The following is a 17,913-nucleotide window of genomic DNA, read 5'->3' as shown; positions in this document are numbered from 1 at the left end:
CCAGAGACATTTCAGGGAGTTTGAGCAGGGCGATTGTCATATAAAAATATGTCACACTTTTTTATTCATTTGAAACTATTTTGGTACCTTTTTAAAAAAAAAAAAACCTGCATGAGTGTTTTTACTAAGACAAATTCATGGGGAAAAAATGTTCGATAATATCTATTTTAGTAGCAGATAAAAATGTTAAGATCATTAAAGCATTTTTTTTTAATCATCCCAAATCTACTTTGTCTTTGATTCAATTTCAGTACTGCCGTCTTTTGAAGCGAATACTAACTGTGGGCAGTGTGGCAGCCAGTACGACAGAGTGGGGAATTATGTATATTCTAATCAGTGACATAGCAGGAAGCAGAGGTCAAATTTCATATGAAGCGCTCTCTCATTCACAGAATGACATTTTACCGATCTGTGTTTAGAAAAGGGCCCTGAGTTTGAGATATTATGTGCTGAAGATGGGTTGATTGTGTTGAAATTTCTAATCAGATTAATGATTCTTAATCTACTAATTTCAACCACCCTAATTAATGTATATCAATTGCTTGAATCAGAAATCCCCCATCACAAAGAAAATGTAAATGTTTTTAGAAGCATATTAATTTAGAAAATGAGGGTGGTTATTTTATTTGAAAAATAATGTTTGAACACATTCATTTAACTCTGATGTCACAAGTTGAGCTATCACGACCGGCATTTGTGAAACTGAGACTAACTTAGCAAGCTTTCTCAATGAGGATGCTAAAAGAAAAACTTTTAGGATAACAAGATAATGGGGTGACAAGAAACTGAAATAATGACAGAAACTACATAAAATCTGTTTATTTTGTCCTGAATGTTAGTGAATTTTTGTTGTGTTTCGTCATTTTGGATAAAGACTTGAAGGAACGCATTGTTGCTATCCATATCCAGGACTAGGTGGCTTGGACTACCAATCAGTGGACACTTAAAACATTCTGCCTATCACCAGGGCCGCCCCATAGCTAAATTGGGCACCTAAGCAGGATGTTTTGTACCAAAATGAATTCATGGGAAATTGTTCAATAATAATTTTCTTTAGTGCAAAAAAATTCAACATAATTAAAAAATATATTCCTGACACATTTCCAGCCAGTACTCGATCCCAGTAGGACTATTTACCAGCCTAGCAATAACATTGCCCGCCACAAGGGGACAATGGGAATAACCAGGGAAATTTGCCATTATAGTCTTAACAGTGACGAAGCAGGATGGGGCTAGCAATACATTTGCGATACAATTTCACATAAAGCACCTTGTCATTAATTAATTGACAGTTTACATCCGCTTATTTTTGGAAAATGAGGGCTGCCACGGCTCGCAGGGCTCTGAGTATAGAAGGGGCGACCCCGCCTGTACCCCACATCATCATGTTATAATTTTTCCCTTTGGAAAGCAACCTCTGGCTCGTAACGACGGTGATGTCGTACTCATCTTTGTTTAACACATATTACATTAAAAAAAAATAGCATTAGATTACTAAATACTTTGTAGTATAATGTCAATGCCCCCTGGGTCCACTGTGGGATTGCAAGCGCGAGTGTAAATGTTTGGATGTAGAACCAAGATCCGGGTTGACTTACTCAAAGTACTCTTGAGCCGGAGTGGCCTTGTAAATGTCACTGATGGTGCTGTTGTCAGTCCAGTCAGAGCAGTTTGGACTGTTCCATGTGTTGTTACAATGCACCCACGGGAGCTCGCCAGTGAATGAGGAGAAGAGGTAGAAGAGAGCCCAGGAGATGATGACGTTGTAGTAGAAGCCAACATAGAGAGAAATGAGGATCACTGTAAATCCGACACCTGTTAAGAGGAAGATTAAATATTAAATGTGCATTGTGACAGGGAGTTTTTCATTTGATTAATCACTCAAAATCATTGTGTTAATCATGTATATATGCAGAGTAATCACCCAATTTATTTTGATCGCACATAATAATACCATCGAGACAGTGCGATTGTTAAATGGTGGGCTCAGGTCAATGCCTACGTTAGTGCAAAGATGAGTGAAGACACTCCGACTGGTGGTGTTTCTGGCAATTTACTTCAAAATAAACCCAAACGGGACTTTAAATAAAACTGTTCCCAATGTTTTGAGAAAATAAATGTAGTTCATTCAAGTAAAATAAAATGTTCCTTATGACATTCTGACAATAGAATTGCATTTGTGTCCGAAAACTGGAGTCTTTTTAAAGTTAATTCAAATTATGCACGCGAGTAATAACCTGTGATTAATCCTGAGTAATCTATATTCAAAAGTGTAATAAAATAAATCATTTGACAGCACAAAAAATATACAGCATACAAGCTGGCATCTGTTACATTTAATCAAAAACAAACTTCAGAAGTCCATTTGATCAGATTAATATGAAACGGAACACTAGCACATCTGAAGACTTACTTATCAACACATCTACCCTTTTTGTATGACTAATATCTACAACTAAACATAAGTGTCAACCTTTGCTAAGAAGCCGTGACTCCAGCCGTGACTTATTGATTTTTTCCTTGCCTGGATGTGATATTTGTGCGAGAACGATGCCTGTTATTAGCGCCACATGGCGTCTTGGTGTGCTTCCATCCCCGCCCGATTCTACTCCTTGCTCCCTTTTCTTTGGATGCATTGATCTCGAGAGGAAACCAGCTTGTTGATCAGAATAATTACTGTCAATATGGGCATGTGTATGTGTGCATTTGAATAATTACTGTTATCCCCCCACTGAGAGGCAGAGAATGACAGTGTGTGGACCGTGTGATTAGAACGTCAATGTCTTCTCTGAGGACCCTGATAGACGGCACATGTTCACACGCTGAAGGCCCACGCTTGCATATACACACTCTCGAAAAGCATATGCACAACTGTGAGACACCTTCAGCCTTACAGGGACATGATTGGACACCCAATAGAAGTATGGTTGCATGCTGAGATGCAACAGATGGTCTTTTCATAACATTTTAGGAGGTATTTCATGCATAATCACTGTGAAATGTTAGGAAATGTTACACAAGGTATAAAGCAACTTAATGCAAATGAAATACATCCTTGGAAACTAGTATGTGATTTTTGAAGAGTACATGTAGATTGCAACCTAATGTCCGGAAAAAAAAAGTATAAATATATTCAGACAATCTTGAGTCTAAAAGCCTAATTTTCATTTGCTTTCCATATGAGTGCCACCAGAACCTGATGTTCTGGGAGGATAAACAATGCCTGTCGCGGCTCGACACAGACGAGCAAACAAAAGAGCGACTGACATGTGGATGGGCAAGCAAATGCGCAGGCGAGCAGACACACCGACATGTAGATATCAAAGGCAAGTCAACTCGCTGACAATTTAGTGGGAAGGTAGATGGACAAATGGACAGGAGGGTGACATTGATTGATTAAGTGGGGATAATAAATGCAAAACATGCACATACACTGACAGGCCATGATATTACATACACCTACACGGTATAATAAGATACAATACAATACATAACATGCATGTAGAGATGTGCTGATCGATTAATATCAGACGATCTTCTTAAAAAAGTATGGTGATAGCCATTGCCAATTAATGTCTTTCAAAGCCTATCACCTCTGGCTAATATTGTATTTATTTTTAGTCACCTGGCAGACAAGCTATCAGCTAAAAGTGTGTCTCCATGCACAGTGTGGAGCCGCTCCTCTAACTTAATAATAATCACTGCCATTACTTTAAAGACTTAGACTTAGACTTAGACTTAGACTTAGACTTCCTTTTATTGTCATTCAAATTTGAACTTTACAGTACAGATAAGAACAAAAGTTTGTTGCATTAGCTCGTTGTAGTGCAGGATAAAAGAGCAAAAAGGTGCCGATATAACTAGATTACTGTACAGCTAAATATATTGCACTTTTGCATATGCATCCACGTTTATGGATGTATGTTATATTGCCTTTATATTCCAGCGAGTTAATCCGTTTTTGGGGGGAATTGAGGGGATTATAATGATACGTTCAAGAGTCTTATGGCCTGAGGGAAGAAGTGTTTACAGAACCTGGAGGTTCTGCTACGGAAGCTGCGGAAGCTCTTTCTAGAGTCCAACAGTGAAAACAGTCCTTGGTGAGGGTGGGAGGAGTCTCTGCAGATTTTATGAGCCCTGGTCAGGCAGTGGCTTTTTGCGATTTCCATTACGGCAAATTAACTGCATTTATTAATATCAAAATTAATATTATCACTGGAGGACAAGGCTAAACATGTTACACATCAAAAACAAGCAGAAGCAGGCATGCAAATTGCTAGGCGAGATGCTAATTTACAGAGACACAACAGAAGAAATAAGTGCTAAGTAAAGTTGAAGAAGTGTAGATGGATCCATCTTACAGCAGAAAGTACCGTAAGCATCTATTAACAGGAAATCAATAATTAGATTGATAAGAGTCTAGAGAGAGAATATTATGACAACAACTGTTTGTGTGTCAGCATTGTCACAGTCAGTACACAACAATTGGTGAAGTCGACATCAAGGGTATTATCAATATATGATCAAAACAAGAGTGATTGGGCCAAACGTGGTATTTTCTCAACACCATTGTTTTGTTATTTTTGTTCATGTTTACATATACAGAGAATACAGAAAAGTCCCGAGAGACAAGATAACTTTGAGGGCAAAAATTATTTCAATGAGCGGTTGATAGTAGTTTTTGATTTTGTTTATACTGACTGGGTTTATTAAAACAATTGCATGTATTAAGATAGTAGAATAAACTAGCGTAAGTATTGTGCTGATTTTGTCAATCTGTCAACAGCACTAAAAAAAACATTGGAAAACATTACATTTAGTACATACTGTATAACAGTAGTCCCCAACCTTTTTTGCACCACGGACTGGTTTAATGTAGGCATTTTTTCAGGGACCGGCGTTCCACTTGTGCTAGATAAATACTGCAAAAATAAGTGCATGAAAAATGCAAGTCCCTATAATACTCAATTAGTGGGAGCTTGTTCCTTTGCAATGAGATTCAGATGGAGATTAGCTTTCGGCTACAATCTGTCACATTTGTATTTGATATGTTCATGAATGTGCATTGTATCATGGTACACAGTTATAACAAATATAACAACTTCCTAGCAGGAGTTTTATCGTACATCTATAAACAAGCTTATTGGTGTGTCTAGTGCAGGGGTCGGCAACCCAAAATGTTGAAAGAGCCATATTGGACCAAAAATACAAAAAAAAAATCTGTCTAAATAGCTTGTTAGCATCGATTAGCTTGCAGTAATGCAGTAACCAAATATGTCTGATTAGCACTCCAACAAGTCAATAACATCAACAAAACTCACCTTTCATGCACAACCTTAAAAGTTTGTTGGACAAAATGAGACAGAAAAAGAAGTGGCATAAAACACGTCCTCGAAAGTCGGAGAAAGTTATACATGTAAATAAACTACGGTGAGTTCAAGGACCGCCAAAATTAGTAGGACAAAACGGCGCTCGCCAAATACTCGAATCAGTGAAGCATGTTTAATACAAACAGTGTGCTTTATAACAATTAGGGAGGTTTGTGTCATGTTTGTCCTCCTACAGAAACCATATTAAAACAAAAAATCTTTTTCCATTTTTCATACATTTCTGAAAAAGCTCCAGAGAGCCACTAAGGCGGCGCTAAAGAGCCGCATGCGGCTCTAGAGCCGCGGGTTGCCGACCCCTGGTCTAGTGGGACAGGTCAAAGTTAAGTTGGAGAAAATGCAGTCCTTTATAAATTATTTCATGTTTCTCTGTGGCCCGGCAGCAAATGCGTTATGGACTGGTCCCGGTCCCTGGACCGGTGGTTGGGGACCACTGCTGTAAAATATGTATCGCATTGGTATCGACCAAGCTCACTCACCGAAGAACGGTATTGAAATCTGCATCATAAAACCCTGATTGGAATATCCCTATATACAGTAAAAGAACATCTGAATTAACAAGGACAGTGTTATGTTTATTATATTGGCATTGTTGGTATTTGTGGTTTAATACAGAAAACAACATCAGTCTGATTTAGTTAATCACAAAACTGAGCATTGCACTTAAAATAAAGGTTACTGTAAAACAGTAAATCTATGTCTGTGTGCGTTGTTGTTGTCCTACCTTTGAATATGGGACATATTTTCCAGACCCCTGCTGCCCCTTCTCTGTTGTACTGTCCCAAAGCCAGCTCCATGTAAAAGAGAGGCATGCCTGCTATCACCATGAAGAACAGGTACGGCACCAAGAATGCACCTGCACACAACAAACACACACAAGCATTTTTGTGTAATTATTAGATGCAAAATGCAAGGCTATGCTCATTTCTCTCTAAAAATGCATTGCCGTTCTTTTTCTAGAATACAAATGCATTACAAACTATTTTGATAGATGATATTTTGGAAAATCAGGACACGTTTAGCAGCATGCAGCGTCCTTCAGGACAGAGTGTAAATCTAATGAGAGCTCTATGTTAAACAGCCATAATTAGTGGCCATGATTGTTAGAGCTAATCTATTCACAACAGCTGTGGTTGCTTTTTTATCCTTATTTTGATCTCTGTAAAGGCTTGGAAGATTCTTAATGCATATAAGAAGCTGGTGCACACGCTCACACACACACAGACACACACACACACACACACACACACACACACACACACACACACACACACACACACACACAGTTGCATGTATGAGTGAAGAGTACAAAAAAACACAGCTCAAATATTTGAAACTTTAACATTCAATTCACCTTTTCAATAAAATCATAAACACAGACATGTCATCGTTCCTTCAATTCCACTTCAGCTATTCTAATAGAGGCGGATTATCTCACACAGCCCTCTCCCCCAACCCCCACCCCCAAGCATCAACCTCACCTCCTCCATTTTTGTAGCACAGGTGAGGGAACCTCCAGACATTGGCGAGGTCCACCGCAAATCCGATCACGGACAGCAGGAAGTCAATTTTCTTCCCCCAGGTCTCTCTTTCAGCCTCACCACTGGGGCTGGTCTGAGTTGAGGATGGAGCCACAAGGGTGGTGGAGGTGAACTGGACCCCATTCTGCTCCTTCACAAGGACCAGCTCCACCTGGAGGGTTAGAATCACACACAACAGTCGTCATGTTTGATCACACTCAATTGCAAGCACTTTGTCTTTTGACCTCAGTTGGTATTTCCACCAAAAGCCAGTTGTTGGGTTTTCTTTTTTTATATTTACTAGTGATGTCAAACGATTACATTTGTTCATCCGATTAATCACACTTTTGCGCTTTGATTAATCGTGATTAATCACAGTGAATTACTTGCATGCATAATTTAAATTACCTTTAAAAAGACTCCAATATTTGGAAACAAATGCAATTAAATTGTCAGAATGTCATGTGGGTAAAAAATTTAAATGTTTTACTTGTTATTTATTTGCTCAAAACTTGGGATCAGTTTCATCTAAAATCCCGTTTGGGTTTATTTTGAAGTAATTCGCCAGCAAGCCCACAAGTCGGAGTCTCTTCACTCATCTTTACACTGACGTATGCATTGAGCTGATCACTGACAGTAAACAACCTGCTCCGCCTTTCAGGTAACCATCCACAGTTAAGGAGCATGTGCGGTCAAAAAAAATTGTGCACTTTCTATCTGCGTTTTAATGTTTTGTGATTAATCACATGAGTAAACGTGTTATAGGGAATCTATGATGAATTGTGTCTTTTCTGACTTATAAATGTTCTCACAGTACGACAAAAACGTCACAGCGTCTAATCCAATGATTCTTAAACTGTGGTACATCTACCACTAATGGTACGCCGGCTTTATGTAGTGGTACGCCAAAGAATAATTAAACTTTTAAGTACATTTTCATTTAATCTTTAAAAACTGTTTTTTTTATATTCTCTTTAATCCAATGTTTATTTAACTTTTATGAATCATTGATTTTATTTGATTCCTTATTTAAGTACAGTTTTATCTTCCTATATTCAAACTCTGTGTTGCAGTTTAAACCATGTGTAATGTTACAGTAGCCAAAAGTATTACATATACTTGTTAAATACAACCTCTGGCTTATTTTTAATGAATACTTAGGCCTACTACACTACTGTATTTTAATGCTGGCCATTATGGTGGTACTTGAAGAGCCAAGAGTTTTCTGAGGTGGTACTTGGTGGAAAAACGTTTGAGAACCACTGGTCGAAACATGAAGTTCATGTATTTTGGCCTGAGCTTGCATGCAGTTTGGGTGTTTTGGTTCGCAAAATAGTGGTGATGACTTCGACATACATATTCAAATAGTGTACATTTTCAAAAGATGCATTACAACACATTTGAAAAGGGTGGGGTGTGGTTTCATTTGCAATCTGGGAATGCCTCCACAATTGAACATCTTGCAGACAGATTAAAAAAATAAAAGTTTTAATGCGAAACAAAATGTATGATTTGAACTTTGACAGCACCAATATAGCCTAATAGACTCAACTCATCTCATTATTAATATTATTGAAAAGTTAAGTGACCAAATATGAAAACTAAATCTAATATTTTAGTCCTATATTAATGCAAACTACAACCACACTAATGCACTATGTTGCATATCAATATATCAATAAATCAATCAATCAAATTATATTTGTATAGCACCTTACAACATCAAAATTGTGGCTTTACAGGCCAATCAAGCTAAAAACAAATAAGAAAAAGGTAAAAGCAAATAAACTAAATGCATAAATATAGATTTATAAGTGTCAATCAAAACTCAGTATTTACTGTAAATGCACAAATATTACAACTATTGTACTGAATGCTACTGGACTGTGTGAGTGTACTAATGCTGTGTAAAACAATTAACTTGTTACTTGAAGAAGTATACTATTGTTTCAAAATTTTTCAACAGTCAATACATAAAGCAGTTAATACGCACCACATGTGTACTGTACTGACCTCTTTGGGACCCATTGCATTAGATGGGCTTTTTTCTGGGGCTACAACTGACGACATCAGGCTAATGGGGACTTTCTCCTTCAGCATGGAGAGATGCACCGCTTTCAGAAGGTAAATGACACTGGTTGTGGAAGACAGGTAATGTAAGGTATTAAATGTGAACACATTTACTTGTTTTGTCTGTATGATTTGTTACATACGTAAGTGTGATTTTTTTTTTTTTTTTTAACTTAATACTTTGTTGCCTGCTTGGCACACAAAAACAAAAAGAGTGGCAAAAAGCAACAGGAGTGAGGTAATGTGGACAAGGACATGCATTGGGGGAAAGGGGGGGGGGGGGTGGGGCTCGTCTCTCAAGGCCATCACTGCATGCTCATTACACTTCACACTTGTTGATCGCCATTTTGCTCATCATGATAAGCGCAATACACCATTCACCATATTAAATCAAAATTGCACTTTTGACTAAAATAAACTTTGCATGTGGCATGCCATATAAACTTAATGTAGTGCACATATTAACACCAATGTTAATTACATAATAAATATTTAAATAAAGCATTCTTAAAATAGTATCCCATTTTAAATGATTTCACCTGAAAAAGCACCCTCTCAGCATGAAATATGGCAAAAAAAATGTACTTCATATCTGCATTTCTTTATGTTGCAAAATCAAAGCAGTTTTTTTTCCATCCTCATGTTTTTGGGGGTTGCAAAACTCACCTTTGCCAAAGAACAAGTGATAAGCTCCTTACAATGTGAACAGTCTAATTCCAGCTGTTTTGAGGTTCTTCGGTATGGTGCAAATTAGTTTTCACCATATTTACCTAAAAACATAAAAAGTTAGAAAACCAAATGCAACAAAAATAAGAGGAAAATTCAGTGTGAATATTTGGGATAAAGACTGCTAGTCTGATGAAGTGCCAGCCTCCTTGGTTACAGTTCAGACCCACGGACACCAGAGGACCATGTGGTCTGCTGTGGTGATCTGTCTGCAGGACCACTCTTGAAATATGAGAAACAATCAACAACACTCCCCTACATCGTCACTCTCACCCCTCCCAACTCCCTCCCTTGTCTGTTCCTCCTCTTTTCTATCCAAGTCAGTGTAAATTCACCCATTTGATGATATTCATCATGCCTGTCTTTGGAAATTAAGGGTATGTAGGCTCCTATGGGTAAACAATTTGAACTAATTATATTTTATTTATATTCATATTATCATAATACAGCACAAAAAGCATTTTTCAACATGTCTTATTTATTGTTTTGAAATTAAATCCATTTTATTTGCTTTTATTATTTGTATGTGAATTTATTCAACCAAGAACAATATCTAATTGTTGCACTTTACAATGTATATATATATTTTTTGTAATTCAGTTTTACATACAGTACAGACAATTATGATGGCTGATAGAGGCTAACGACCGAATGCTCAAAATGATCCAAAACCAAAAACGCACAAATTTAATTTTTTTTAAAAAAGGCAGTGGGAAAATTTTACAAATTAACATTTTTGCAATCATGCTGCAAATCAAAACCACATTCTGAAAATGCTGAACCATTACACAAACCTCTAAAATAACTGTGTGAAATAAATACTGTGAGTAGCCTACACATAATATAACTTACAAACCCCGTTTCCATATGAGTTGGGAAATTGTGTTAGATGTAAATATAAACGGAATACAATGATTCGCAAATCCTTTTCAACCCATATTCAATTGAATGCACTACAAAGACAAGATATTTGATGTTCAAACTCATAATTTTTTTATTTATTTTTGCAAATAATAATTAACTTAGAATTTCATGGCTGCAACACGAGCCAAAGTAGTTGGGAAAGGGCATGTTCACCACTGTGTTACATAGCCTTTCCTTTTAACAACACTCAGTAAACGTTTGGGAACTGAGGAGACACATTTTTTAAGCTTCTCAGGTGGAATTCTTTCCCATTCTTGCTTGATGTACAGCTTAAGTTGTTCAACAGTCTGGGGGTCTACGTTGTGGTATTTTAGGCTTCATAATGCGCCACACATTTTCAATGGGAGACAGGTCTGTACTACAGGCAGGCCAGTCTAGTACCCGCACTCTTTTACTATGAAGCCACGTTGATGTAACACGTGGCTTGGCATTGTCTTGCTGAAATAAGCAGGGGCGTCCATGGTAACGTTGCTTGGATGGCAACATATGTTGCTCCAAAACCTGTATGTACCTTTCAGCATTAATGGCGCCTTCACAGATGTGTAAGTTACCCATGTCTTGGGCACTAATACACTCCCATACCATCACAGATGCTGGCTTCTTTTCCTCTTTGGTCCGGAGGACACAACATCCACAGTTTCCAAAAACAATTTGAAATGTGTACTCGTCAGACCACAGAACACTTTTCCACTTTGTATCAGTCCATCTTAAATGAGCTCAGGCCCAGCAAAGCCGACAGCGTTTCTGGGTTTTGTTGATAAACGGTTTTTGCCTTGCATAGGAGAGTTTTAACTTGCACTTACAGATGTAGCGACCAACTGTAGTTACTGACAGTGGGGTTCTGAAGTGTTCCTGAGCCCGTGTGGAGATATCCTTTACACACTGATGTCGCTTGTTGATGCAGTACAGCCTGAGGGATCGAAGATCACGGGCTTAGCTGCTTACGTGCAGTGATTTCTCCAGATTCTCTGAACCCTTTGATGATATTACGGACCGTAGATGGGGAAATCCCTAAATTCCTTGCAATAGCTGGTTGAGAAAGGTTTTTCTTAAACTGTTCAACAATTTGCTCACGCATTTGTTGACAAAGTGGTGACCCTCGCCCCATCCTTGTTTGTGAATGACTGAGCATTTCATGGAATCTACTTTTATACCCAATCATGGCACCCACGTGTTCCCAATTTGCCTGTTCACCTGTGGGATGTTCCAAATAAGTGTTTGATGAGCATTCCTCAACTTTATCAGTATGTATTGCCACCTTTCCCAACTTCTTTGTCACATGTTGCTGGCATCAATTTCTAAAGTTAATGATTATTTGCAACAAAAAAAAATGTTTATCAGTTTGAACATCAAATATGTTGTCTTTGTAGCATATTCAACTGAATATGGGTTGAAAATGATTTGCAAATCATTGTATTTCGTTTACATTTACATCTAACACAATTTCCCAACTCATATGGAAACAGGGTTTGTACATTTTCCAGATTATAATTGAGCCAAATGTGGGCACAGGCATTATTTAGGGCGGGAGGGGGACATGTCCCCTGCACTTTTTAACATACAAATATAATGTTACGCTATTGAATGTAGACAAGTCAAACACCAACACCAGGTGGAAAAACGACGCTCAGGTTGATGCTTGACACTTGTCAAGCTCATCGATTGGCTTTTTGGGGATGCCTTCTGACCAACATGAGATGACAGCAGCTGACCAATCAGATGCGAGCAAGTTGGCCTCCACACGGCAATATGAAACACGAACAAGTAAGACAAATACAAATCTTACCATGCCACCCGCACGCAAGCCAGTTTAGCACCCTGACCCCACAAACTTGTAAAATCAACATTTTGTCCCTGGATTTGAGATATTTCCATTTTTAAAATAGATTACCGACACACCCACAAGAAAGTTGAAGAGGCGTAACAAAAAAAAAAGTTGCTATGTCTTTGGTAAACACTTTCCCTTAATATTTACGATAAGGTGGTACCTCGGTATTTGTTAGTAACCAACCTCATAAAAAACAAATCAATATTTCCCACAGTTAAAAAAAACATGTGAATCCAATACTAACAAAAATATTAACACAAGAAAATACATTGTCATACATCAGGATTATCAAAGATTTGTAGCCCATAGGCCCATATTTTGTGACCCTCTACTTGACCTCATTGTTTGATGTAATTTCTACCCCAGCCCCTTGTTATTTTTAAATAATTTATGGCAAATTTGGATCCCACAGGACCAAGGGTCTTCAACGTTTTCCAGACTAAGAACACCCAAACTAAAGGGAGAAATAGAGTGGGGACCCCTACCCATACAGTACACCTGTAAAGTATGCACAGCGCTTCACCTTTTCCACATTTTGTTATCGTACAGCCTTATTCCTAAATAGTCTACATTTATTTTTGTCTTCAAAATTCTATTTAGCTTTTTGCAAATGTATTAAAAAAAAAAAAAGAATAACAAATCACATGCACATAACTCTTCACAGCCTTTGCCATGAAGCTTGTGAGGTCAGGTGCATCCTGTTTCTTTGGGATGTTACTGCAGCTCAATTGTTGTCCATCTGTGATAAATTCAGTTGATTGGACACCTGTCTATATATAAGGTCCCACACTTGATAATGCATGGCAGAGCAAAAACCAAGCATGAAGTCGAAGGAATTGTCCGTAGACCTCCGAGACAGGATTGTCTTAAGGCACAAATCTGGGGGAAAACTACAAAAAAGTATGCACAGTGACCTCCATCATCCGTAAATAGAAGACGTTTGGAACGACCAAAACTCTTCCTAAAGCTGGTCGGCAGTCTAAACTGAGCGATCAGAGGATAAGAGCCCTAGTCAGGGAGGTGTTCAAAAACCTGATGGCCACTGTCAGAGCTACAGCATTTCTCTGTGGAGAGAGAAGAACCTTCCAGAAGAACAACCATGTCTGAAGCAATCCACCAATCAGGCCTGTACGGTTTAGTGGCAGACAAAAGCCATTCATTCATTAAATAATGCCAATTTGCAGCTGAAAGACTCTCAGATCATGAGAAACAAAATTATCTGGTCTGAGATGAGATGAGACAAATATTGAACTATTTCGCGTGAATGGCAGACGTCATGTTTGGATGAAACCAGGGTGGTGGCAGCATCATGCTGTGGGGATGGTTTTCAGCGGCAGGAACTGGGAGACAAGTCAGGATAGAGGGAAAGATGAGAGATCCTGGATGAAAACCTGCTCCAGAGCGCTCTTGAACTCAGACTGGGGTGACGGTTCATTTTTCAGCAGGACAACGACCCTAAACACACAGCCAACATATCAAAGGAATGAAGTGGTCCATCCAGAGCCCAGAATTTAATCTGATTCAACATCTCTGGGGAGATCTGAAAATGGCAATGCACCAACCTGATAGAGCTGGAGAGGTGCTGCAAAGAAGAATAGGCCAAACTGCCCAAAGATAGGTGTGCCAAGCTTGTGGCATCGTATTTAAAAAGAGTTGAGGCTGTCATTACTACCAATGGTGCATCAACAAAGTATAGAGCGAAGGCTGTGAATACTTACGTACATGGGATTTCCATCCATCCATTTTCTACCCCACGTCTCTCTCGGTGTCGCAGGGTGCTGGAGCCTATCCCAGCTGCATTCAGGAGGAAAGCGGGATACACCCTGGAAAAGTCGCCACCTCCTCGCAAGGCCAACACAGATAGAGAGACAACATTCACACTCACATTCACACACTAGGGCCAATCTAGTGTTGCCAATCAACCTATCCCCAGGTGCATGTCTTTGGAGATGGGAGGAAGCCGGAGTACCCGGAGGGAACCCACGCAGTTATGGGGAGAACATGCAAACTCCACACAGAAAGACCCTGAGCCCGGGGATCAAACCCAGGACATTCTTGTTGTGAGTCAAACGCACTAACCCCTTGTTCCACCGTGCTGCCCCACATGTAACTTCTTTGTTTTTTTATTTTACATACATTTGCAAAAAACTATGAAAAAAACATTTTCACATTGTCACATGAACACCTCTGCACTAGGCATTAACTACAATAATGGTGAAAACACAAACATTACAGAAACAGGGAACACAAAAAGCAACTCCTGTTAAGCGAGTAGAAATTTCTCTGGTCATCTCCTGAGGAAAGGAGTAATGTGTCAAAATATACCTTTTCATAATGACTTTCTACCATAGCGCAAGGTAACTTTAGCTGCGTATTTAAAATGTGATCCTGAGGTGACTACTGTGTGTGGCCCAGCCTCAGCCAGACTCTACCTGCAGGTAAATTGAGATTGAGACCCCTGATGTAAATGATGAATGAAATGAATAAATACACATTTTTCATCACGTTTACATTTATTGAAGCCTCTTCTTGGCAAAGATGAGCAGATGTCACCTTTGTACTGTGAGTTATTTGTTGTTCTTGTTTTATTTTTATCAAAGTGCTAGCACCTACAACTTTCTTTGGCCCCATGGCGGCTTATTTTGCAGCCATACTTAATAAAAGAAAGCATAGACTGAGTCACAAATGTGTGACATCCTTTGTTTCGGTACTCAATACCACTGAATGATAAGTGGGCGAATAAAGTAGTGTGCTACACGGAATGTTTGGCTGTATGATAAGGCATACATAAAATGGGGCACCATGTTTGTGTAATTTACCAAAAGTGCAGTGTATAAAAACTTAGGTAACATTGTATTATAGAGCAACCAATTTACACAGCTAATATTAGCGTAGTGAAGGTCTGGCTCCCCTGATAGTGTCACGGCCAGGGCACATTCCAATGTGCCCTCATCTGTGCGCTCTGCTGACTGTGCCTCCAGGAGCGCACCTGCGCGTGTCAGTCCTGCTGCAGCCGGCAGCTGCAGTCAGTCACCAGTAATCAGCACACCTGAAGTTGATCAGAGGTCCTGCTTTCAAAAGCCTGCACAACCTGCTATCCCGGGCCGGAACGTAGCCATCCGTTCGTGTACCGTAAGCCGACTAACCATGCGATATGCACACTTTGCTCTCTGTGTTTTTCTTCCCCGTGTTATTGTCTCATGTCCTCTTTGTCGATCCTACTGTAGACCTCCATTCTTGCGTTGACGTGCTGTGTGTCTCGTCATTCCTAGTTACCTTTGCTTCCCGGACTGCCTCTTGGATCTCGTCCTACCGCTTGGACACGGACCTCCTATGCACTGCTATAGCCCTCCAACTTCCTGCTTGCCTCACGGACATTCGAGATAGCCTTTCCTAGTGATGGGTTGATGAGGCGTCATGAAGCGTTTCGACACATTGCAAAACTGTATTGATACTGTGTCGATACTGTGTCACTAAATACTGACATCTGCTGGACATAAAAAATCCCTACAGGCAACCTATGGACCGACTCAACTGACACTGATTTTATGACCTAGTACAGTGGTTCTCAACCTTTTTTCAGTGATGTACCCCCTGTGATTTTTTTTTGAATTCAAACACCCCCTAATCAGACCAAAGCATTTTTGGTTGGAAAAAAAGAGATAAAGAAGTAAAATACAGCACTATGTCATCAGTTTTTAATTTATTAAATAGTATAACAGTGCAAAATATTGCTCATTTGTAGTGGTCTTTCTTGAACTATTTGGAAAAAAAGATAGGTTTTTATTTATATTTATAAAGGATTTTTGAATTGTTACTATTTTTAGAATATTTAAAAAAAATCTCACGTACCCCTTGGCATACCTTCAAGTACCCCCAGGGGTACGTGTACCCCCATTTGAGAACCACTGACCTAGTATATACAATAATATAAACCAAGTCATTGTATTTCATTTAGGATTATTTCATATCTTCATTTAAATAAAAATATAATTTTATCTTTTTTAAATACAGTCAATAAATAATGCGAACATGTATCATAACATGGAAATCTAAGAGAACGTGTTGTGAATGAGGATGCTTGTGGACTGGGAATTTTTTTATTTATTTTTTTTTTTTTTACACATTTTTATTTTTTAAAAAAAAGAGTTTTTCCAACGTATTAAATTTTAGACGATTTCTCTTCTTAGTTATTATTTCTCCGGCTGTAGAAAAGACCCGCTCACAGGGCACAGAGGAGGCGTCAGTGCGACACAGTTTGCGTATCGGTCACATGACCGAAACAGCTCATGATCGGTCACGTGACTTTCTAAAAGCGCTACGCGCACCGACACAGGGTTTTGCTCTATGAGCTCGACGCATGCGCCGATGGCCGATGCATCGGTGTTGCCGGACCCATCACTAGCCTTTCCCCTGTGGGACTTCCTGCTTCTCACTCAACATTATGGTAACACTCAACAGCTAATCTCCACACATAGTCTTACACACACACACACACACACACACACACTCTTGGATTGTTGTCACACTCCATTCTCTAGTTTACATTATATTAGTGTTTGTTTGTTTATATATATATATATATATATATATATATATATATATATAAAATCTCAGAGCCATAGTATGCCCCTTTGTGGTCTGTGCCGTCTACTCTCCCTGTACACAACAGATGGCCTGGGAAACTTCTGTCTTGTTCCATGAACTTGCAGCTTTTCTCTCATTCAGTTATTTGTTGGGTTTGTGTGTGTATTTTTATTATCAATTTGTTTTTAGTCTTGTAGTGTTTAAGTGATTTGACTATTTTGAATTTGCGGCATTTTCATGTTGCATTCCTGTGTCTGGAGCTTTTAGACATTGCTGACATGACACCCATTACTAGTTTATGGTGTTTTATTTCCTGTCCAGTGCTATTATTTTTGTTCCATTTGCCTCCGCTGGACTGGGCTGTATCATTTTGCTGTGTTTGCTTCCGTGCTGTATAGCTTTGCAGAAGCTTCCGGTGTACTTCCGTGCTGCACTATTTTTTTTTATGAACAAATACATGTTACCTACACTTTGCCTGCCGTCTCTGGATCTGCGCTCTACAGTTGCTTGGTGTGATAACCAGATGTCGAAACGATCAAACTACTGCTGCACCACTACGTGAATATGTAAAACTACTAATACCAATACAATTAAATATGTAACAAACACACATCCACTCATCTTGTCAATTGAAAATCTTATTTCTTGCAATGCCCAACTGACCCACAGCCAGTTCTGACACCTCGGCCTCACACATTACAGGCTGAACCATAAGAGACCGGAGGCAGCAAATAACACAATCATCCAGCTCCCCACGGACAGATTTATGATCTTCATGTTCAGCCTGTTTGCAAGTCGATCATGATGATCAATCAGCCACTAAACGGCCACTAAAACACCCACGCGCCCTCAACGTGGAATTATCCATCAA

General features: G+C 39.0%; 1 protein-coding gene across 1 annotated transcript in view; it reads right to left on the bottom strand.

The window, feature by feature from the left end:
* Window positions 1–9,884, bottom strand: part of slc6a3 (solute carrier family 6 member 3) — a 32,487-nt gene extending 22,603 nt beyond the window's left edge. Inside the window, exons 1-5 of the mRNA XM_061951084.1 lie at window positions 9,644–9,884; window positions 8,921–9,041; window positions 6,869–7,079; window positions 6,112–6,243; window positions 1,599–1,815 (exon numbers count right to left, since the gene is read on the bottom strand). Coding sequence (XP_061807068.1) covers window positions 1,599–1,815; window positions 6,112–6,243; window positions 6,869–7,079; window positions 8,921–9,007 — 647 coding nt within the window. The 5' untranslated portion in view covers window positions 9,008–9,041; window positions 9,644–9,884. The remainder of the gene's footprint in view (window positions 1–1,598; window positions 1,816–6,111; window positions 6,244–6,868; window positions 7,080–8,920; window positions 9,042–9,643) is intronic.
* Between the last annotated feature and the right edge of the window lie 8,029 nt (window positions 9,885–17,913).

This window comes from Nerophis lumbriciformis, linkage group LG04, assembly GCF_033978685.3.
Source record: "Nerophis lumbriciformis linkage group LG04, RoL_Nlum_v2.1, whole genome shotgun sequence".
Lineage (NCBI taxonomy): Eukaryota > Metazoa > Chordata > Actinopteri > Syngnathiformes > Syngnathidae > Nerophis > Nerophis lumbriciformis.
Note: the sequence above shows the minus strand (reverse complement) of the source record. Positions and strands in the feature narration are given on the sequence as shown.